Source organism: Nipponia nippon, unplaced genomic scaffold (genome assembly GCF_047370975.1).
Source record: "Nipponia nippon isolate SJK-2023a ecotype South Korea unplaced genomic scaffold, ASM4737097v1 scaffold_3, whole genome shotgun sequence".
NCBI classification, from domain to species: domain Eukaryota; kingdom Metazoa; phylum Chordata; class Aves; order Pelecaniformes; family Threskiornithidae; genus Nipponia; species Nipponia nippon.
The window spans coordinates 68,002,966-68,026,723 of NW_028262347.1; the positions used below are offsets into that span (position 1 = coordinate 68,002,966).

Sequence of the window (23,758 nt, forward strand, 5' to 3'; positions counted from 1 at the left end):
TGAAAGACATTTTATCAGCTTTTCTCTGCATTTCATCAGCAATTCCAGGCTGTCCAAAAGACTATGACTTCTTTCCATAAAAATAATATCTATTCAGATCTTTGCATATTTACTTACCTAAAAGAAAGAAATCTTGATGGGGAATGGAAACTGATGCTCTAACCTAGAAGCACTAGAACTACCTTATCTTAATTCCTTACCTCTACCGTATCTGAATTCCTTGCCTTGCAAGAAGAAATCTACCTATTTATATTAACAATCTACCCTTAGCATGTAAGTTTGTAACAGTACATATATTTTCCCAATGCAAAAGCAAATTCCAGAGATTTTATTTGTGTGCAAACTTTGAAAAAACCACACCAAACACCACTGTAGTAATATAAATTTCTAGCCAGCCTTAAGCCTAGCCTGTTTTGGAATTCAATTAAAATAATTATTCCAGAAGTTGACATTATACACTCTCAAAGATGCATGTTTATGTCATGTGGAGAACCTCTATGGGGAGAGAGGAGGGAGAAATTATAACAACAATTCATTACAGAATTGCTAGGTCAGGAGCTGAACTGCATGCAAGTATACCGCTGCCTTCTCAAAAACCACCTCAAACTCCTGCAGCTCTACCATATGTAAAAAATGAGAACTAAAAAGCAAGTGGCCAGCTGACATCAGGATGTTCAAGCTGTATACAAGGTAACGAATACATGCTGTATAAAATCCAACCAAAGGCAATTAATTTAACTGTGCTTGACATGTCTGCCATAACCATTCAATTTAAAAAAAATCTCCTTCACTATATTTTTTTCCCCCACTCCCTCATTTAATCTCCATAGTAATGAGATTAATGCTGTAAAACAAGCCCTCCCTGTTGCTTGGCTTCTTGAACTTGAATGAAAAACAAAGTCCTCGTCTGACCAAGGCCTACAATTGCTTACTCACCTTGCTCAGAGCATAGAGATCCAGTATTTTTCTCTCCACCACAGGGATTTTTAAATTGGATCCCTGGAGTTCCCAAAATTTTGCTAACTGATCCAAGAAGTCCAGCTTCACTCTTGTCATTGCCTGCAATCAATAAAGGAAGAGAAACGCATATGTCCCAAAACAAGCATGACAATACCTTACAGTCCTGGGAAAAAACACAACAAGTTTTTATAGTGTTTACATTTTCAACGTGTAACTTGGCAAGCGAGGTATTTCTTAGACATGTAAAAAAAAAAACCCTACAAATACAGATAAAAAGATAGATATTTACAAACAGAAAACTGTATATGCTTTTCTCTCTGCATTTAAGATCCTATAACCCAAACTCTTAACTAACAATTCCTTGGTTTGAAACCAAAATGCAGACTTCTGAAAAATCAGCATTCCAGGGAGCAACACAAGAGCAATTATTAAAATATACGGGGGGGGGGGAAGTTACAAACAGTTTTTATATATGCCTTAACCACACAGAAGGGCCTCCTTCCTTGAGTATTTTTGGAGTGGTCAAATCACTTTCCATAAGGAGACCCATTTACAAGCCAAATGATAGATGACATTTTGGTATATGAACAGAGCAAGGCTTTGAGAAACGTTGTAGAGAAAAGGGAAAACCAGAACAGAATGGGACTCATACTGCTTTCAAGAAAGCTCCCATACATTTTTGAATCGTAAAATTAACCAACTATAATAAGCCTATAAAAAACCAGCTCATTTTAAGGCTTAAAAGGCATTATCAAGACAGTATAAGGTAACCAGGGGCTTCAGAACAGCAGTAAATATTTTAAGAAAAAAAATTCATTGCCTGTGGAGCTCTGAAGGCTAGACACTGGCTGCTCTTACTACACAACATGGTACTTGGCACTCATTTTAGACATTTCCAGTTGAATGTGAAAAACTCTTGTGGTTATTTTAGGTAATAAAATAAAAAGCAGACTTTTCTCAAAGCCATGGAGAGTTATTTTATATGAACTCTGCCACTGCCAAGTATAAACACTAATGTGGTCTATGGGTTTTTAAAGTCTCCCCCATCCAGAAACCTGCCAAGATGCAAATCTCGAGCAAGGAGACCTACCGCTTTCAGTGCAAACACAAAATTGTATCAACAGTGGAAAAGCTCACCTCCAGTTCATTCAGGCGCTGAATTCGTGGAGTGAAACGAAAACTTTGTACTTCACAGGCAAATGGAGGCTGCCAGTCCTAAACAGAGACAGAAAGACATTTTATTGCTTCAAGAAATTTCTCAAAAAACGCACAAAACAGAAGACCCTAACAACGTCTGAGTAAACAAGCTCCCAATAGTAAATGAGTTTCTCAGTACAACCAGCGATATCATTTTCCAATTTTATGACAGTCTTGTGCTTTTAAAATAATGTTCTTCCCACAATATTTTAGTTAGAAGAAAGAGATTCTCACAGAATTAAAAATATAAAAGAAAATAAAGGTTCAAAGCATTTCAGTATGCATTACCTCATACTTAGATTAAATATGAGAGATAACCAACGAGCTACGGGGTATTTATTTACTTTTTTAAAAGTTCCATATATCCTGCACATTGCAAAATTCTCACCATCAACAGTAACAAACACTAAATAAAGGACATTATTATGCACCTAACTTTTTTCATGTTTGTCTACAGCCATTTCAATAAAGATAAGACCACCAGTTGGGAGTCCGATTCTTTAACAGAAATGCAGCCTTAAATAATGACTTTCTCAACACAGTCAGCAGTCGGTTCAACCACAAGTGCCTCCTAGCCCCATCTCTCAAAACTGTGTTACGACATCAAAACAAGTATAATTCAGCTTTTTAGTACTTTTTAAGAAAGCTTAAGCTATACTAGATTGTCTACCTGGCAGTAAATACAACAGAGTAAGGACACCCCATTCCAGGTGGACAAGCCACACTAAATATTTATTACTTGCACTGCTTCAGCATATAAAGGCCTCAAGCACAATCGTAAAATATTTACAGCTTCTAATAACAGAAAAGAATAATAAATCAGTGAGGTTAGTATAAAATGTCTGATCCAGTCCTTATTGCAGGTTGCAAATCAACCTGACGCATGCATCCTGCAAAACCCTGCAATGCAAACAGCTAAGCAATCATGGAGAAATACAAATGCGTTCAACAGCCAGGAAAGTTCTAGTTATTCTCAATGAACAGGATCTGGATCAGTTTCTTGTGGCCTCTCAACCTAAGCCATTCTGCTTATTTTAGAAAGGGCAGCCCCTTGGAGGTCAAGTTTTCACCATGTCATTAAACCAACTAAACAGATACCAACAACCCAGACAGGTCAGAAGCAGAGGAAGGATCATGAAATCTAATCAGCAAGCCCCGTATCCAAGTTGTTCTCAGTTACATGCTTTCTTTTCATTTTTTTTCATTCTCTCTCTTAGTATTTTCAACTCTCTTATTTCACAGCTATATTTAAAGTTTATTTGTACTTTAATTATGAAGTGATCTAACCGCCTTTTGCCTGATGTTCTTGTCTAAACAGTTCACCAGGTCACAGGGCAAGTCCTCATAAAATAATGATCAAGTCATGGGAGAGATTAAGCTTCTACCTTCTAAACGGCTACGCATAAACGTAATTCCCCTGCACAAACAGGTTGACCGCACTTCTATTAACAGTTTCAAGATTATGTTTATAAACAATGATCCATTAAAAAGAAATACCCTTCCACCTCCCCCTTCTCCCTCTCCCCCCTCCTGGAGCAAACGCCTGATTTCACCTACAATGCCTTCGCAGTTTTCGCAAGTAAGCTGTACGGTTTTGTGGTTTTTGTTTTTTGTTTTTTTTTTTCTGTTTTGTTTTTTTTAAGTAAAAAGAGCGTGAAGTCCCGGACACCGCCATGCACTACTAGCTTCTCACCTGCTCCAAGGAAACCTCTACAAAACCCAGCTCTGAGGTCAAAGCCTGTACAGGTTCCTTGGTGTCCCGGGCACGGACACCGAGGCCTACGGACGACGACGCACGAAAGCCCAGGCGAGCAGCGGGAGTGGGGGAAGGGGCTCCCCGGGTCCCCTCCTCCCCCGCTCTGCCACCGAGACCCCGCGCCCGCACAGACCTCCTGGCGCACCCGGGAGAGCCCAGGGCACACGGCGAGCCCCTCCCGGCCCCCCTGGGCCCAGCCCGGCCCCCCGCCCTGCCTCCCCCCCGGCCAGGCCCCTGGCGGGCGGTACCTTGGGGGGCCGGATCTTGCAGATGCCGGTTTTCTCGGCCAGGCCGCGGATGCGGCCGATGAAGCCGAGCGGGTCGCTGAACTCCTCCCAGCTGGGCTCAAACACGGGGCACTCGGGCGGGGGCACGAACTCGGCCGCATAGCGCGACCCGCCACCCCCCGACATGGCCGCAGGGGGAGGGCGCCGCCGACGGGGGAAGCGCACCGAGGGCCGCGGCGGGGCAGGGCGGTGGGGTGCGGCCGGGGGCGGCGGCGGAGGGGTAGGGGGGGACCTCAGGGGCGGCCGGCGGGGGTGGGCCGGTGGCCGAGGCGCATCCTCCGGCGGCGGCTGCCGGGCAGGACGGCCGCCGTGCGGAGCGAGGCGGGGCGGAGCGGGGCGGTGCGGCCGTGCGGGGCGGCGGGGGCGGCTGCTGGCGACTGTTGTTGTCCCGTCCCCCGGGGCTGCCTCCCCCCGCGCCGAGCCCCTCTCGCTCGCGTTCCAGCTCGCCGGAAGTTACGCGTCTGCCTTTGAGCCCTCCCCCGGAAGCAGGCGGTGCTGTTGCCTTCCGATCCAAAAAGTAGTCCCCTCGCCACCCGTCTGGCGAGGCGGCTCCCGGCGCTGAGGGAGCGGCTGCCTCTCGGGCCCGCCGCTCCCGGAGACACTCCTCCGACAGATCCGAAAGAGAAGCTGCTCCGCCCGCCGCCCCTCGGGACACCCTACGGCTCGCCTGGGGGAGGAGGGGGCCGGGAGGGGGGGGGCGCTCGAGGAGGGCGGGGCCGCCTTCACTTCCGCCGCGGAGGAATGTGCGACGAAACTGGAGCCATTCACTTCCGGTGCTGAAGGGGCCGTTTCGCCCATTGTCTGAGCCGGACGTCAGGAGGAGGAGGCCCGAGAGCTCCGCCCCCTCCGCAGGCCCCGCCCCTCCCTCAGGCCGCGCCCCGCGGCGGCCGTTGGGCCCGGCGGGGGGGGGAGGGGGCGGCCCGCCGCTCCCTCAGGGCCGGCGGGGCGGGAAGGCGGGCGGGCCCAGCCCCGGGGTCGGGTCTGCCGGCGGCTGGGGCCCAGCGTCGTACGCGGACTCTGAGCTTCTGCTTTTTAACTTTAGCAGAAAACGGGCCGCCGGCACGGCGGCGCGCAGGGCGGGGCCGCGAGCGGGCCCCAGGCCGGCGGCGCAGGCGTCTGCTGGGTGCCGCCGTTGGAGGCCCGCGTTGTTCACCCTGCGAGGCGGCTGCTCCCGCCAGTCTTGAGTTTAATCTCGGTTAACCGGCGCCAATGGCAGCCAGCGTCCGTTCCTGTTGGCGGCTCCGCCGTCTGTGGCCCAGAGCGTCCCTCTCGCGGCTTCTCCAGTAAGACCTCAGAAGTCCGGTCAGTCTTTAATGACAAGGTCGTGTCAAGTACTCCACAATCACCCTCCAGTCTCTGCATTATGTACAGATACCCTGCTGATCTCCTCCTCCCCGTACAGAATGTTTTACTTCCAAAGTCAAGTACTCAGAAGTCAGAACTCGGCTGGTACCTCTTCTACCTATCCATTACGACATAGCCTTCAAAAAAAGATTGCATGGGTTTTTTTTAACCAGAGCCCTGCCTCCACTCTTCACCACACTCCACATCTCACTTTACTCTTACTGTTTATTCCAGCCTTGGCCCTGGTGTACTGTTTCAGTCTCAGAAACAGTTAATTTCCTCCTCCCATTACCAGGAGGCTTACAAGATCTGCTTCAGACAGACTAATACATTTATCTGCATCACTTCCCCGCCAGATGGAAGAGGTGTCGCCCACATTTTACATATGGGAAACGAATGGCTCCAATGTGAATGGTTGATTTTGACACAACTTACAGGTAAGAGCAAGCAGATCTTATAAAACATTGAAGGAGTTTACCAACGGTGATTGTATTATTGCAATGTCTTCTTACATTTTGCAGGGGGCTCCTGACATGGATGCCTGATACTTTTATGACTGTAAAAGCATGTGGAGTGCAGATGTTTCCTTAGCAGTTATCTAGAAATTATGTTTCTACACCCCCCCACCATTTTCTGTTCTTTTATTATTTCGTTGTGTCTCTCTTCTGATGGGCTGCACCAGATTCTTTTGAGGAAATATGTGTGTAGGTGTATTCTATTCCCAACAGCAGAATCACCAACGTACCCAATTCCCAAGATAAGCAGTGATTTAGCCAGGATTACTATAGGGGGAAAACTCCGTGCTAGAAAGCACCTAATCCATGCAAAAGCTTCGTTTTGAGAACCAGTCTTTTGCTGCTTTCCTTCTAGACTGTTCGAGGTCGTTTCAATTTTGTGTTAATGTGTTTGGGCTAGTGGAGGGCTCTGGAAGGCGCTGCTGGGAAGGGTGCAGGTTTTCCTAACAGCATAAAAAGCTAAAAATCCCAAATAACCTGGGAGGGGGCATTTTTTTCATTTTATCAGTTCTGCAAGATACCCTTTTTGCAACAGAATTTTACGCTTTTCTCCGTTACCCCCTCCGCTGTGGGGGCTGTTGGCCTCCGAAACACTGGGCCACGCTGGGCCTTGTCTGCCCTACATCAGTCTTTATTCTTCCTGGTCGTCTGGAAGTATTTCTCACTCCCCTGAGAGAGGACTTCGGCCCCTTGTACCCTATATTCAACTGCTTTATGAGAAGTGGAGAGAGCAGCTCGTCTAACCAAGGGTAATAGCAGCCTTTCTTCCGGACTTTGCCCGGAAAACCATCTACCCTCCTCTTTTCTCTGTTTATGGAGAAAATTGATTTGAAGAACCTCATAGTTTTATAAGTAAGCATATAAGCATTTTTTTTTTTTTTTGGTAATACAGAAGGTCCATTTCTTTAAAGAAACAGTTAAGAAAAAAAAGCTGGCTTATTAGCGTGCAGGTTTTTTTCCAGCGCGCTTAGCAACTATATGAGGAAATAGCATATTGTGTACATTGAGAGCAGAATGCTAAGCGCTGCTGGGTGCAGGAAGACATACGTGGGGGATGGGGAGGCTAAAAAGCACCCAGATGACCTAAAACATAGGTATGGGTATTCAGCCAGACCTGGAACCTGCGAGCGCTTCACAGCCCCTGCCTTCCGCTCAGCTCATTTTCAAAGGGAAAAAAAAGGACGGTTGGGGTTTTTTCCTTGCCGCTGTGGATGAAGCGAGCTCCCGCTGCGGGCTGCCTCTGCCGTGGGCGGCGGCCCGCGCCCAGCGGCGCTCCCCCGGCGGGGTCACCCGGCGGCGGCCCCCTGCTCCTTCCCCCAGCGCCCGGCCGCCGCCCCCCCCCGCCGCGACCCAAGGACTACAACTCCCAGAGGCGCCGGCGCCGAGCCCCCTGGCGCCCGTGTCGCGAGCGCTGATTGGTAGAGACGGTCTGCGCCGCATGGAAGGCTGCCTGTGATTGGAGGAGGCGGCGGGCGGCAGGTTGCCTCGCCGTTTAAGTCGTGGAGGGCCCGTTGTGGCGGTTGTTCAGCCGTTGGGGGCCTCGCTCAGTGGAGGGCCGTGAGGCGGCGGGGGCCGTGCGCGGGTGGTGCCAGCCCCCTCCCGTGCTGCCTCGGGAGCTTGTCCCTGGTTTCTTCGGCAAGCCCGCCGCCCCAGGGGCTTTTCCGCGCGGCTATGGCCGTTCCCAGCGGGGCCTGCACCGCGCTCTAGCTCGTCTTTCCGCCAGCCTCCCGGGGTACCCGGGGCCGCAGGCGGCCGGCTCGAAGCTTCTGGCCCCTACCCGCGGTGAGGCCGGCCCTTCCCATGAGCGCGACGGCCTGCTCTCCGGGGACCTCCCCTCGCTCCAGAAGGTAGTGTGGGGGCTGCCTCCGTCGTTGCCCCGCGCCGAAGCTGCTCCGCGGGCGCTGCTCCGCGGGCTCTGCCCCGCAGCTCTTCCCTTTCTGTCCGGTAGCCAGGCTTCACCTAAGGCACCGTTTTGTCCGCTCTTGTACCTGCTGTGCTTCCTTATCCTTACGGCTTTCTGTTTCTACTGTCCTTTAGTTCAGTAATAAAGTATTTACCTTGTGCCTATGTTACCTGTTTTCTTCTGTTGCTGTTACTTATTTTTCCAAGTGTGTTGTTTAAGGTGTTTCTGGGCACAGCTGGTGGGAAAGTTCCTACGTTAAATAGTCATATTATTGCATATTTAATACTTTCCTACAGTGCCTGGAGTTAAGGAGCTTGGCGTGTTTTCATGGATCTAGCACACTGGGGTTCTGATCTAAGCAGCTTTGGTGAGCTGGCCCATAAAGGTCACCGCTGCCTCGGTGTCGCCTGCCAGATCACTTTATGGTCAAAGTTCTGGCACTGGCTCCAGATTCAGATTCTGGACTGTGTTTTTGTTAAGCAGATCTTTAGTAAAAAAGCTTTTTAGCTTTAATTCTGTTACTCGTGGTATCAGGTGTTTGTCAGATTAACATAAATAATGAAAAGAACACTTTCCAAGAGAATTTTGAACACTATGTGCAGCTCTATTTGCAAATTTGGTGCTTGTTTGAGCAGATTCAGTGTTCGAATGCAGTAAACATTGCTTAAAAGAAAAATCAGATATGTAATTTCATGTACATATTCTTGATTTGATTTATGTAATATTGACATGCTTTCCATCTAGTACCTCAACATAAGATTCAAGAACCTGGAAGCTTCTATTTCACTATGAAGGGTGGACAAGCCATGTGGATAAGAACATCAAGTGCACCGGAAAGGGAAGCATGTAGATTCCTAGACCTACACCATAAATTGTGGTGGCTGGTGCATCAGCTAATGTGAATTATTGTTGTTATTCAACAGTCTTTCTTTAGAAAGTGTTTTTCCTTCTAGATATTGGGTAGTGATTGTGTCACAGATTATGTCTTCCTGTTTATCTTACAGCTGCTGCTTCTAATTGCACAACAATGGACTTTTTGTTCTCTTTATTCTCTCCTTCTTTTCTTTCTTCCTCTTCCTTTCAGGTTCACCCTCCCCAAACAACCTATGAGACTTTCCTTCCGTAACATTTTTCTTTCTCCCTTTTCCATCAGTTGACGCCATCTCCCCAGTATAGTAAGCCTGCGAGCTGTTCTGTATCAAAGCTTTTGGCTCTCCTGAATGCTGTGATCTCCTGTTAATACCCAGAGCACAGACAAGCTAATCTGTCTTTGAAATTGAACCTGTGTTAATACTGAAAATTTATTTTTAACTATTTTAGAAAGTTGTTTTGATTTTGTTTTTTTTTAATTGTCTGAAGCTCACATGTCATTAGAAACTGTTTCTGTCCAGGCTGACAACCCCCCATGTCTCATCCAGATATGCTAGTTCTCACTCTCCGAGTCAGGAGGACTTTACTCCTCTCCCTTCAATCAATGAGCGCTTGGCCTTTCTCCGTCCCTCCCGGGAGCTACTGGAATACTACCGCAAGAAGATTGCTGACTTTGATGAGGAACATGAGGATTTGGTAAAAAGGCTGGAGAAATACAAAGAAACATATGATGAGCAGGTTAGGAAAAGAGTTTTTGAATGATGTATGAATGACGTATCCTTATACAAACTTAATGTTTTTCTTCAGTTGAAAACTTAGCACAGGTGGTCTTAAGATTTAGCAGTAATGTGGTAGAACTGAGCTAAGAAGAAATAAGTAGATTTCAGGGTTTGATTGTAAAATCTAGCTCTGTCCTCTGTCAAAGCAAACAAACATGCCTGTAAGATATTCTTCTATTCTTAAGTTATTATAGTTTGGTTATATCTTCACAGTGGGTTGTTTGTTTCTGTTTTTTTAAAATTAAAGCCTGCGTTTAGATGTTCAATTCCCATGTTGTCCAACTGCTTTCCCTTGTTTCTCATAGTGAAGAATGAGTGCTCTTTTGTCCAAATTTAATGGGCTTTGAGATACGAATATAATTTTTATTTACTGCAATGGAATTCATAAGCTTGGCCATAGGCTATTAAGCAGTATATTACACAGCAAATAAATACGAATTTACAAGAAACTCCAAAAGCTAAAAATCTTTGCCTTTTAAGAGGAAGGAATCTTACAGAATATCTGTAAGATGTTCAGTGCTCTGATATGCCTTACAGTGTACATCTGTCTAGCAGTCATCTTTGTAATTGTGAATGTCCCTTTGGGAATAGAACGATTACTTCCGAGGTGACTGAAGTGCCTCCTCAAGTACCGGCCATGCTTGAAGCAGCCTGAAGGCCCTCGAGAAATATGTGGCGTACAAGTTACTGTCACTCAACATATGGGAAAAAGAGGGACAGGTTCCAAAGTAGCGTCTTCTCTCCTACGGGAATGGCTCTCTGAAAGGTTTGCTAGTTTCCACGCCAGGTAGAAAATCATTAATGAAACAGTAACTAGCCAGATTTCTCACTACTAAGCCATATGGATATTTTAATGTTTATTCTTCTGTTAATTTCTTTTAAGAGTAAGTGTTACTATAGAGGCTTTGCAAGGTTTTTGTTGATGTCAGACTCCCCGTACCTGTGCCACTCTGCGAGTGCAGAAGTGCAACCACTGGAAACTGGAGACCCTAGCTTAGGCCTTATTTGACTGTTGTATAGTGACAATGGTTCTCAGGGCTCTGAACTCCCTGTTGAAACGTTTTTAATAATTTTTCCAATACTGCCCTCATCTGGTCAAATTTTGTAAGAGAATAAAATAATTCACTTGAACTGGCAGTTGTTCTATACCAGCTACAGGCTCAGGGCACAAGCAGTTTGAAGTTTAAGTGTTGTAATGCTCTGTATCATTTAAATCACCTCATTCTCTCTACCTAGCACAAATTGCAATGGGAAGTACGTCAGCGAGAAGAGGAGATTGCGGAGTTGCAAAAGGCTTTGAGTGATATGCAAGTCTACCTGTTCCAGGAGAAGGAACATGTCCTTCGTCTTTACTCAGAGAATGACCGTCTGAAAATCAGGTGTGCTGCCTTAGATGGTGGGCTGGGTCACTGGCAGTAGCAATTGCATTATGTTTTAGCTCTCATCCAGATCTGGAGTCTTCAGAGAAGCAATTATGCCGTACTTCCCAGGGAGGGAAATGTGAAATTGTATCCTATGAAATCGTACCAGTCTTGGAGGTGGAATGCAATGTGTTGGGCTGCTAAACGTGTTTCCACGTATTATTCTTCCTATATCGGTAGTAGAAGGAAGAGCAGAACTTGAACATAGATTCAGACTTGAATTGTGCGTTACCAGTTTGAATGTGGAGGTTCTGATTTAAGCAGACTGTGGTGGGTTGACCTCGGTTGGATGCCAGGTGCCCACCAACCTGTTCTATCACTCCCCTCCTCAGCTGGAGAGGGGGAGAAAAAATAAGACGAAAGGCTCATGGGTCGTGATAAGGGCAGGGAGATCACTCACCAATTACTGTAATGAGCAAAACAGACTCAACTTGGGGAAATTAATTTATTACCAATCAAATCAGAGTAGGATAATGAGAAATAAAAACAAATCTTAAAACACCTTCCCCCCCACCCCTCCCTTCTTCCTGGGCTCAACTTCACTCCCAAATTTTCTACCTCCTCCCCCTGAGTGGCACAGGGGGACAGAGAAGGGGGGTTGTGGTCAGTTCATTACATGTTGTCTCTGCCACTCCTTCCTCCTCACTCTCTTCCCCTGCTCTAGCGTGGGGTGGGGTCCCACCCATGGGAGACAGTCCTCCACGAACTTCTCCAATGTGGGCCCTTTCCATAGGGTGCAGTCCTTCAGGAACAGACTGCTCCAGCGTGGGTCCCCCACAGGGTCACAAGTCCTGCCAGCAAACCTGCTCCAGCGTGGGCTCCTTTGTCTCCATGGGTCCACAGGTCCTGCCAGGAGCCTGCTCCAGTGTGGGCTTCCCGTGGGGTCACAGCCTCCTTTGGGCATCCACCTGCTCCGTCGTGGGGTCCTCCACGGGCTGCAGGTGGATATCTGCCCCACTGTGGACCTCCACGGGCTGCAAGGGGACAGCCTGCCTCACCATGGTCTTCACCATGGGCTGCAGGGGTATCTCTGCTCCGGTGCCTGGAGCACCTCCTCCCCCTGCTTCTTCACTGACCTTGGTGTTTGCAGAGTTGTTTCTCTCACATATTCTCACTCCTCTCTCTTCCAGCTGCTGCTGTGCAGCAGGTTTTTTTTCCCCTTCTTAAATATGTTATCACAGAGACGCTACTACCACTGTCGCTGATGGACTCAGCCTTGGCCAGCGGTGAGTCTGTCTTGGAGCCGGCTGGCATTGGCTCTCTCGGACATGGGGGAAGCTTCTGGCATCTTCTCATAGAAGCCACCCCTGTAGCCCCCGTGCTACCAAAACCTTGCCACACAAACCCAATACGCAGACCTTGCACCTGTCTGGCAAAACTTCCTCCCTCAGCCCTAAAAACACTTAAGCTCAAATAGAAAATACGGACCAAAGCAAATAGTTTCCCCTCACTCTATGAGATCACATTGACAGCCACTGCTTTTTAATGCCATTTAGTTGGTGAACTGGAATATAACCTGCTATACCAGACTAGCTGCCAGTGGCAAAGGAGTTCCCAACCTTCTTCAGAACATTTATGGGTGATGATATCAAGTTTTCTGTTAAGTTTTTAAGAACTTAAGTCAAAATGTGTGCTGGTGTGCTTTGGTACTTCTCAAGAGTGTGTTGAAAGGTCTGATACAGCCCTTAATATAGTTTACTTTAAAAACAATGCGTACTTAGAATCTGTCGGATCAAGTATCTGAAAGGATTTTAGGTAGTTCATAACTCTGGAATGCAAATTCTTTACCACCATGTGCTATTGCTGATTCAGCCTATGTAGTATTGTTGTATTTGAAAAGAGGAATGCTCCCCAGTGCCAGTGGAATTGGTGGTAGTGTTCCTATATCGGCAACATCAGTAATGTTTTGGGGAGTTTGTTTTTAAAGCAGTATTCTCAAGAACTGCAACAGTTTGGAAAACTTGTAAGCATTAATGAGTAAACTAGAAGGACAGTGTGTCACAAAGTCTTGATGTACTTAAAAATAGCAATGTGCTGATCGCTTTCTTCGAATTCCAGGGAATTGGAGGATAGAAAAAAAATTCAACATCTCCTGGCTTTAGTGGGAACAGACAAAGGAGAAGTTACGTATTTTCACAAGGAGCCTCCACATAAGGCAAGTTCCATTTTTCTGTAGAACTTTGCTTTTGATTGTAACATGAAGATCTGTACCGCCGAAGCTGCCCACAGACCAGATCTGTTCCGCAAGTCAAAAGTTGCTAAATGAGCCCGTAGAGGGAGGGATCTGTAGCTCTGTAGCAACATCAGGTTTTAGTATAGCTGCTGACAGATAGCTAGGAACAAGCACGCTGGAAGTAGGTCTGTTTAGCATCAGTCCCCTTCTACCTTCAAAACATACTTCCAGATCAGCCTCCTAAATGTCAGATAGGAGTCTGAAGCCATCTGGCAAATGGTCATTGAGAAGTTGGAGAGAACATCACAAAGAAAAAAAGGAAGTGCAGAAGATTACCAGGTGCGGTGTTTGAAGATCAGCTGTCTCAGAGTGCCTATCTCTTAGGGCCTCAGTAAAGAGCGAAGCAGTGTTGAGGTTGCTGCAGCAGTTGCCTGGGCAGGAGACTGCAGAAGAGCCATCCCTTCTAGGCAATATTGTATTGCGTATTTCAGAAATAACGTCAAACTGATTAAATGGCAGTGCATATGAAGTGCAGCGTAGTTGAACCTACTTAAAGTCGTGAGAAAGAATGATTTGGACGGAGGCTATGACGGAATACAGGATTTATGTTGGAATAAGGTGCAGGAAAAGACTGAAATATGCAGCATTGTTTGTGGTTGCTCTGCACTGCTCAAGCAGTTCAAAAATCTTGCAGAAGCTTTAAAATTCCCTGATATAGGGTAGCTCTAAAATTAGGCCTATTGTATAGCATCGACCTCAAGATAAGCATTGGGATTAAACTTGCTCCCTCATCACCTCCTGTTTTTGTTAAGTGGGTTTCAGTTCAACAGTTGCGTTGTTTCAATAGTTTTATCAGTTAGCTTTTATTCCAGGCTTGTTCAGTAGCTTGAGTGAATGTGCTGATAAATCAAGCTTCGTGTTTCTCTGTATTGCTAAGGCAAGGAGGAGTATGAAAGAAGGAAATAACATGATCTTCATCTTCACCTTCCTCTTCTCCTCTCTGTCCCCAAAATGCTCCTTTTCCTGTTGAGGGTGCTGATTTTCATCCTAATGAAGCCAGCAAAGGCAGGATTACTTTCCAGTTGTTTCGGTGAAAAATAGAGGCAGAAATGGCAAAACTCAGCCATGATAAAGGAAACTTTTCAACATGGACATTACACTTGTGAATGTCTTCCTTGTCTTGTGATAGAAGTAAGGTAATGCTATTCTTTTGGATATCTCATTTTACTCTTTAAGGTTTCTTCTTGACCACTGCAACTTTGGAGAAGTCAGATGTTGAGCGCAGATATCTAATCTTGTTTCTATAGGTTACTGTTCTGCAAAGGCCAGCTAAATCCAGAGAGTCACAGGAACAAGATGATACTTCCAGAACAGGTACCACACCAAGCTGATTAACAGCAGCTCAGCTATTGATACTTGTTTCTCTGTGTGTTTGTGTCCGGTATACCAAAATAATTCCTGACTGTGAATACTTTGGTTTACCTCCATTAAGTTCCCTAGATGTATCCGTGTGCACATGCATATACACGTGGTACTCTTGGCTTCCCTTCAAAATCTTTTAAAATAACCTGAGCTGGCTCTCATGTCTGTGATCTGCTCAGCTAAGGAAGAGGCTGGCATGACCGTGGAATGGCTGTTCTGGAACTATGCAGGCACCAACTGGACAGGCACCCTCAGCCACGGCCATTCCAAGGTGTGAGGTTCTGCCTGCCTTTAGTGTAGACAGTAGTGTGGGTCTGTATGCCTACTTACTGATTTTCTCTTTTGAAAGAACTGCCTCTTCCAAATTGACTGAAATCAGCTAACAAGCTCAAAACTCATTCAAGGCTTGATGCTCATGCAGCTGTGTCATCTGCCTATTCATCATGTATTTAAGAAAATGTGTTAAGTTTGCTTTCTATATATGCCAAGAAAATTAGTAGGTTGCCTAAATATTGTGGTGTGATAGTGTGGGATAAAGGTATGTGATCACTTAAGTTCTGCAACTCTCTTATTCCAGCTAGCCCTCCTAGAAGCCCTTGTGACTGTAGCTATGGCAAGCTTTTTCCTGTTCTTGTAGGCCTGCCAGAACACAAAATATTTCATGCTTGGAAAGGTACTGCAGGTAGATTGGAAAATCCTTCTCTACTTCTGTTAAATTTCTGCAATAGGCACCAAGAGGAGCACTTCAAAACGAGCAGCAAAAGGAGAGAAACCAGAAAGTCCTGAGAGATATCAGAGAGATAATCAAACACTTCTACTTCAGGTAAAAACATTTGCTAACTGATGGACGTAATTCCTGGCTGTCCAGGAAATTAAGATAGGCAAATATGCTCCCTGCTTAGATAAGATGTAGACATACCAATTTTATCAGTCCCCACATCTTACTGTGGATTCCCATTTTCTATTGGTTTACTTAGCTGTTTCTTTGCGATGAGTGTAGGCTTAGATTTAAGAACTTGGGTCTGATTCTGGAAGCTTTACATAAGCAGATGCTCCAGTAATGTCAACTGGAATGTGTTGCCCTTAAATATAGAATGTGTAATTGATGTTATCTCCCATAATTTGATTGTGGCTATGAATTTACATTAAACCCACAGAAGATCTGCAGGGTTGGGTATTTTGTGGAAGTCTGACAAAAACAATGTGTCTGGGATAGAATTAGGCAGCCGCGATAAGATGCGGTAGTACAATGAAATGTTTCCTTTGCTAGATGTCAGTGAAAGATAGGGTGTAGATAGCATGGCAGAATGGAAGATAAAATGTACAGAATCATGAACTGGGGAAGATACCAGAAGCTGTATGTAAGGCATGAGGAAGGATGAGTCAAGAAAAGCAAATTAAAGGAGCAAACTTGTACAGTAGATGATTTTTTTTTTTTTTTTTGTTCAAGGGCAGTGGTGACTGACCTAGTGGCCAGTGAGCTGTCTAACAACGTTTATTCTGGACCAAAAGCATCATGCAAAATTGTCGTAAAAATAAGCGATCTGAATACACGCCAAGTTTTTTCAGATAGTTTCTTACACATAGGCCAGACGCACGTTTTTCAATTACTTGTTCCAATATGTCTCCCTGACTACCTGCCCTAGATCAAGATTCTTTGCATCCCTCTCCTTCACTCATCTTGTTTACATTTAGTAATTCATTCTGGTTGAGTAATTTCTTTTGTTCAAGATATGTGGACTTGCTGCATTCCTAGAGTTTAGGTATTTTTCTATCACCACGTCATTGGAAGATGGTAGCATAGGGACAGAAGTGTCTATGTATTCCATGGGATTTGTGACATCCTGTGTGCGATTTAAATCTTCCCAGTATCTTCGATCGATTGTTGCTGCTTATAATATGCCTGTCTTGCCTATAGCATGTTTTTTTTCTTAAAATGTTTTATTTGTTTGAAATACTTTGCATTAAAACAAAAATAAAAAATTGAGAAATTAGGTGTTACTGGGTAGAGTCTTTGATCTGAATCTTGGAATTTAAGAGACTTGGCAAGGATGGGAGCAGAGCTTCTATGAGGTCTTATTCAGTAATGTCTTTGTTTGCTTATTCAGGTGGAGGCTCTGCAAGCTCAGATAGAAGAACAGACACGATTATCCAAGGAACAGGTTGAGGCACTACTAGAGGACAGGCGGATTCACATGGAGGAAGCCCAGGTCCAACATCAGAGGGACCAGGACAAGATCAAAACTATAACAGATAAGTGAGTGTGAGAGAATGACCATGATGTAGTCATGAGATGAGAAGAGAGGGGAACAACAGAAATATTTTGGCTTTCAGCAGGTTGCTTCCTGCAGCAGGCAGAAAAGCAAATTATGCAGCCATCTGTTTGGTAGTGTGTGTGGAAGAAGATGAATGGAGTAATCTATATGTTAAAAATCCTATTTCACATTGGAAGAATATCACTTCTTTCATTAGATGAGAAGAGCTAATCTCTTTAGGAAAGCACCTATCTTTTTCTTCCAACTTGTGATGATGACTGAGGAAATTAAGGTAGGAACTAGGAAAAGATAATTAACTCCACTGGGATCCCTTTTTACAGACTCCATAAGACCCAAAATCTCTTATATGAGAGTACTCGTGACTTTCTCCAGCTCAAGTTTGATGCCCGAGCCAATGAGAAAGCATGGATGGCAGAGAAGGACAGTCTGTTGAGGAAACTTGACAAAGATCTGGATCAGCTTATCAGCAGGGAGCCAGGAAGAGAGAAGAAGCAGAGAGATACCAAGAAGATGCTTCGAGCAGATGATGGAGCTTGGAAACTCCACAGCAGAGAAATAAAGGTAATTTTTTTTGTCCTAGGTAGAGGGTCTTAAACAGTTTTTTACTAGAAAATTGCAAGCATCTGGGTTTTGCCAAGATAGGCAGCAGCTAGCAGCTCTTTCAAAGCTGTACGTTATTGTTGGCACTAATGTAAAAAAAACCTCTCCTGCCTCAAAATCAGCGTTGCTTGCAAATTTCAGATAAAATGTATAGCTAGGATTTATGGTAGCACTTCACTGTCAGTTTCTTTTATGCCCAGAACAAATCCCTACCTCTGCAAGCTATGTGATATGTGGGCCCACAGTTCTTAACCTGCTTGTCGCACATGCCTTTCTTTTCGTGCAAATGCCCTCAGCTAATGGACTTAGAATGCAGCATCTGTGTCTTCCTTGCTGCTGTCGGGGGAGATTAAGTCCTTTCAATTGATGTCCCCAGCTCTTCTACAGTAGTCAGGATTTTTCTTGCACTTCTAGTATACTTCCAGGGAGAAGCTGGGAGATCTGAAGTGGGTAAACAGGCAATAAGAGTTGGAAAGTAAACAGGCAATAGGGAATTGTTTTCATCTACCACTGAACACAGATGCTTCTGAAATGCGGTACTGGGAAAACAACTGTGAAAAGGGGAATTACAACATTAGTTGAATATTATTTTTAAGGGGAAGAGGAGAGAGTTCTTTAACTGATCATGAGCAGTCATGCAGAACTAATGAAAAGGTTTTGGTAATGGAAGTGGTGTCAGAATATTGTCCTTACCTAGTTATTTCATTAGCTGTATCTCCAGTTGTTAATTCTTATTTTCCTGTCATATTGTCAATTTACCACACTTGCTTTTCCAGAGCAGGGGAAATTATATGAGCACTGGCTTTTGAGTTGATCCTTTCTGTTCCTCCTATGCCCTAGTCACTGCAAGAACAGCTAATGCAGGAGCAGCACCTATCAAACATGTATAGAGAACAGTGTGTCACCCTGGAAGGTGAGCTGGCTAGGATTCGTGAGGAGGGAGATGCTGGCAGAGAACTCTTTAAGGTAATTAGTCTGTAATCATCCGCTAGCTATGTGATGATCTTGCAGCCTTTCTTTTGTATACCCTATTGAGTTTTCATCTCCATAGGAACGCTCAGAAAAGATGGGGAAGCGCCTGAAGCTGATGACTCAGCGATATGAGGCCTTGGAAAAACGTCGTAATATGGAAGTGGAAGGCTTCAAGAATGACATTAAACAGCTTCGGCAGGAGCTGAAAGATGTAGAGAAGCAGCTTTTTAAGGTAATAGCTAAGCATTTCTGGGGCAGACTATTATGGGCTTACCCTATAGAGGTGTATTGTAAGTATTTAAATGCAATATTTCCCTAGAGTTAAGGAAATAATTTCTTTCCTAAGCGTTCCTTTAGATATTAATATTTGACAAAACTTGCCCTCTTACGTGCTTTATGAAGCAAAAAAGATTTGTCTTTGCTAATCAGTCAGGCATCAAGCTTGCCAGGAACTGCCTTGGTTATACATTAGCTGTGTGGTTTTGTTGCAACTCTGGAAGTTCTTACCTGATACCTGTAGCTCACTTAGCTGTCTTCAAATTTCAGGGCAGTAGTTTGTTTCAGAAGTATATCCTGCAAAGAAAATGATGATTTGTTTTCTTTCTGGTGGCCATAGTGTTTGATTTTGTTCCAGTAAGAGGTAGATCACTCACTTAAGTATTGTGAATATTCTATTCATTCCTTTGTTAATATCTCCTTTTGTAACTCTGCAAAAATCACTGCAGAAACAACGGCTGGAATCTGAAGCTGTCCCCTCTGTAGTAGCTTCCAGATGTGTAGATGAACATGAGGACAGCTTAGAAGGGAAGCCACAGCCTTGATCTTGCTTGGAGTTTAGGATGAGATATTTATCTAAGATATGCTTGAGAGGATGATGTAGGCATAGGTTTTATCCAACTGACTCTTTCAGGAGTCTGTCAGTGCCACCGATTCACTTGTTTTCTGTACTTTGGCGCACAGTACAGTTTACTTAGACTAACGCATTTGTCTTCACTAAAGGCCTCGATTTTTTTTTTTTAATTTTTTGTTGGGCTGTAGGTTTTTAAACTTTATTCTTTAAGGACTAAACAGCATATGTGAATGGGGGAAAAATTGTCTACGATACCTTTCTACAGACCTGTATGTTTTCTAACTGTGGGTGTGCTCTTAATTGTATTCTTAATTTCTTTACACTTTTAACCACAAGAGGGCAGAGGAACAAAATACTTGCTAGAAGTCTCCCGAGTGATCTTTAAATCCTTCTCATCAGTTGAGGTCAAAATGACTACAGATGATTACATTTCCCGATTTCCATGTTAAAATCTTTGACCAAGAACTACAGGATGACAATGAGACACCCTAAAGGGTCGAGCGAAAAGAGGGCTTTGAGAGCAGCTTCCAAGGCTGTGCTGCTCTGCTGTTGAAAGTGACCGGGCTGGCATGCTGTCCAGTTCCAGGGTGACAGGAAATGGCAGCCCTGGCTAGCTTGCCATCAGGAATTCTGATTATCCAGCAGCCTTTGTTCAGCTCAGTGTGGGCCACGTGGCGTGGCCTGAGATTAGACGTTGTACTTGAACTGCTCTTCAATCATATGCAGTTCAGAAGGCAGCAGGGTGGCCACAGCAGTTAAACCACCTCTAGTTCTAGTAGCAAAAGATGACAAAATGTCATCATATCAGGTGAGGTACTTAGAACTAGATAGAAGTTAGTTGATAAATATTTTAACCTGCCTCTTTTTGTGGGTCTCTAAATAATATGGGAATTAGAAAGAAGTCAACAGGTTATGGGTAAACTCGATCATATTCTATCTAGATTTCTTCCTTGCCAGTAATATAACACCACAATGTATGAAAGCTTTGTTCTTTATTTTTGCTTCTGGAGCACCTTTGTATTGGTGATATGCATTAGTCTAGGGATATTAGCTTAAGTATCCTCTTTGCTAGGTACAAAGGGTCTCTTTTAGAGTTCTTTGCCTCATATCCTCATCGTAATACTTTCAAGTTGTATCCTGTACAGCTTTGTTTTTCTTAATCTGTTTTTCTTTTGCTTTTTAGGTGACTCTGAATATCGGACCAGACCAGGATCTTGCAATTCTACATGAGATCCGCCAAGGAAACAGACTAACCCGTAAAATTCAAGGAGAACTAAAAAACTTAAAAGCAAAAATCTATGGCTTAGAGAATGAACTACGGATCTGTTGAGGCTGAGGTATTAGCTGGCATCCTAGTTTTAGGAATGGAACGTTGCTAGGCTGGAATAGTCCTGTGTGAGAGCAGCTCCTGCCTGGCTGTTTCCTGGCATCCAGTGACAGAAGGCTTGAGGAAATCTGCAGTTAATGTCATAACACTGTACATGAGCCATTCCTAACGTGCGAGATTATATTGCTGTTTCAGCTGAGAGATGGCACCTGATAAGACTGACATAGAAAGTACACGATGACTGATGTATCAGGAATATGCTTATGACTTCATCTTACCTCCATATCTGTAGTAGGGGTCACCTTTATTTGGAGCGTATTATAAACCACATATATGGTTATAATGAAATTAATAATCATGGAAGGATCTAGTTCAAGATCTCAATTGCTTGACTGACCTTTTCCTATGTGAGAAGCATCTTTTAAAATGGTTTAAATGATTACTGTTTTGGTGCTTAGGCACTTCAGGATGTAACTGGAAATTTTCTTTGAAAAAGGCCATGTATAGAAATCATGTACCAAAGTGTATTATATCCGACTCTCCCCTTGACAGTATAACTACTTTAAAATGGCTTCCCTTTGCTTGGTTCTAACCTAACTGGGACAAACCTGACTGATTTAATATGGTGGAAAAAGAGAACCTGTTACAGAACTCATCTGCAAGAACCAGCAACATCTACACTTGTTTTGAATGTTTGGGGTGGAGGGAAATACTACGCTATCGAGTGTCATCCTCTTGTCCCCTTCCTTTCTATCTTAACACACAGAAGCAGCCATAATAAAAGGCATCTAGTATCTTCCTTATCCGCCATATTATCTGTCTTTGTAGCTTTAAACAAAATCATGGTCATGTACCAACAAATCATGGTCAACTTTTGCTACAGCAGTTGTTGCTACTGAACTGTAACTGAAATTGGGGTGGAAGAGCAGGTGCCTAGTTGCTACATGATAAATATAACTCCAGCTATGTGATGTTTATCTTCATACCAGACATCAGGACATCACAATTCTAGAAAACAGATGAAATCATGAAAAGGGTTACAACATGGCTTCAGCCCAGTTTATAATTGTGAGTATTCATGCTTTTACTGTAGCGTCAGCAGATCTTGTCCACCTTGTAGACTGAGAGCAGATCTGTATTGGAAAAGGGATTTCAGTGCCTCTATTTCCTGCTGTACCTTTCCTGCCTTGTTAAATGCAACAGAAGCAGAATGTCTTTCTGGAGTATACCCCTGTAGCCTACCAGCACGTCCTTTCCTGTTGAAAAGAACTTTAGTGTATGAAAGCAGGCCGTTTCTTTTGGACGTGGTAATGGCCGTGGAGATCCTCATTCAGTGTTTGGGAGAGGTAGATAAGCAAAAGATGTCTTTGTGCTGTCAAGGTTTGGAGAAAGAATTGTTTTTATAGCACCACCTAAAGCAACGCAGGAGGGGAAATTCCCTTAAGAAGTCAAGGCCCACTTCAGTTGTGCATCCATTTTGTGACAAGCTTGCTGTCCCTCATGGTCCTGTACTGTGGCTTTTATTTTGTGTGTGTTCTTGAGGTCAAATTCATCACAAACAGACTTCAGTGTGGGTGGCTGAGAGTCTGTACCTAGATGCTCAACTACTACTACAACTTAAAGAGGCTGTTTTAAAGTATGTTGCACTGATTAGTTTAGCTGAAAATGCTGAATTGTTCAGAAACTGATTCATGAACAGCTTGGGTGCTGATGCTATGTGGACAGTTGGGGAAGGTTATTAAATAATGCTATCCATCTAATCTCACTCTTGGTGAACTGGTACTTTCTCAAATAAGTCTAGCTAATTAAAGTGAGTTTGTATGTGAAATAACATGCTACTGGTTTGAAGATAAGATATCAAAGCTACCACGGTTAAAATTGCTACGTAATGAAGTATTAGCCACTTATTCAGCAGGATCTATCTACTTAAATTCAGCTGATGGGAAGCTAGCAAAAAGGTCTCTTGAAGCTATAGAAATAAATGGGTTTCTGTTTATTTTCAACTCTTCCAAGCTAAAGAATTGCCTATGAAATTACATTTTCCTCACTTGAAAGCCATGAAGCATGTCTGGATAAAGACTGTAGGCTTTGACATTCAGGTTTGTAAGACTGGGAGGACGTATTAGGGGAAGAAGGTTGTAAATGTTTAATTTCCTGTCTTCCGTGCCAGTATTCCTTACTACTTGAAAGACTGAACAGAATAAAATTACAACATTCCTAATACATCTGCTGGTGTGTCAAAATCAAAGTGCGGCTTGAACTTCATTCTTAATGTGTCACTTGGCTATGAACCCTTCCTGTTCGAGGGGGTGGTGGTGGGCAAAATTATGGTAGTGCTGATCTGTAAATCCATTCTATTTGGAAGCTTGAATATTTGTCCAAGGGCAGGAAGTGCAAGGTATTGTCCATGCTCTTTCTGTGTGACATCATGTAATCATGTGAAATGTTGCTTTATGTTGGCAAAACAAATGTGGACCTTCAAGCCAAGAACTGCTTTAAAAAGCTAAGTGCTTTCTACCACTGACAACTACCCTTTAAGATGTCTTAGTAAAGAACTATTGCTATTTCCAAAAAGGTTTCCTGGGAAAGGTTCCAAGACCTGTATTAGTCAAATTTCTTCCACAATTTTTGGGTAGAAAACAAAAAAACGGCATTTACTCCAAAGACTGATTAGCTTTTTTTTGCTAATTAAAGTTAGTAATGTGTGACTTGTATCATTTCAATACAACCAAATGCCAGGTTATATATGTAGGAGCACAGAATTTGAAAGGTCTCCAAAACGGCTCATTCTAGGAATACGGAGACTATCGTACAGAGGATTAAAGATTATAACTGTTCTTATTGTGAGCCAAGACACAAAAATGTTTCTTGCCTAAATGGGAGAAAAATGAGCAGCAGGGAAAAACTTCATGGTTGTGTCGCCTTATTTAGGTAAGGAAGGATTGCACACATTTCGGAAAGGATGTTGAAATATTGGGTAAGGCACAGAACCACTGATGATTCAGCAGAAGAGAAAAGGTTGTGCAAGACTGTATTACATTAAGAAGACTGAGTAACATACGTGTATCTTGAAGATGAAAAACTACCAAAGGCCTCTCTGTCCCAG

The 23,758-nt window shown here is 44.1% G+C and overlaps 2 protein-coding genes across 9 annotated transcripts in view; one reads left to right on the top strand and one right to left on the bottom strand.

The window, feature by feature from the left end:
* KDM5A (lysine demethylase 5A) overlaps positions 1–4,643 on the bottom strand; it is a 51,435-nt gene extending 46,792 nt beyond the window's left edge. For 2 of the 4 annotated variants that reach the window (XR_015706712.1, XM_087766933.1), the window contains exons 1-3: positions 4,162–4,468; positions 2,098–2,175; positions 937–1,059 (exon numbers count right to left, since the gene is read on the bottom strand). Coding sequence is in view for 3 of the 4 variants with exons in the window: in XM_087766933.1 (XP_087623059.1) it covers positions 937–1,059; positions 2,098–2,175; positions 4,162–4,326 (366 nt within the window). In the remaining variant the exon portion in view is untranslated. Of the gene's footprint in view, positions 1–936; positions 1,060–2,097; positions 2,176–4,161 lie in introns of all 4 variants that reach the window. The other 2 variants (XM_087766932.1, XM_009473605.2) reach the window with 1 other exon arrangement.
* A 487-nt stretch (positions 4,644–5,130) lies between these two features.
* On the top strand, positions 5,131–22,875 carry CCDC77 (coiled-coil domain containing 77). Of its 5 annotated transcripts, XM_087767017.1 has the most exons (12): positions 5,131–5,502; positions 5,779–5,981; positions 9,354–9,570; positions 10,848–10,990; positions 13,091–13,187; positions 14,513–14,579; positions 15,356–15,450; positions 16,736–16,884; positions 17,224–17,464; positions 18,344–18,469; positions 18,555–18,707; positions 20,509–22,875. In XM_087767017.1, exons 2-12 carry the CDS (start codon positions 5,956–5,958, stop codon positions 20,653–20,655), a joined length of 1,461 nt encoding a protein of 486 aa, XP_087623143.1. In that variant the 5' UTR covers positions 5,131–5,502; positions 5,779–5,955; the 3' UTR covers positions 20,656–22,875. The 5 variants fall into 5 exon arrangements, with proteins under 5 accessions (XP_087623143.1, XP_087623142.1, XP_087623145.1 ...); XM_087767016.1 differs by having other exon boundaries at positions 5,131–5,981; XM_087767019.1 differs by having other exon boundaries at positions 5,131–5,981; positions 9,381–9,570.
* Positions 22,876–23,758: the final 883 nt, after the last annotated feature.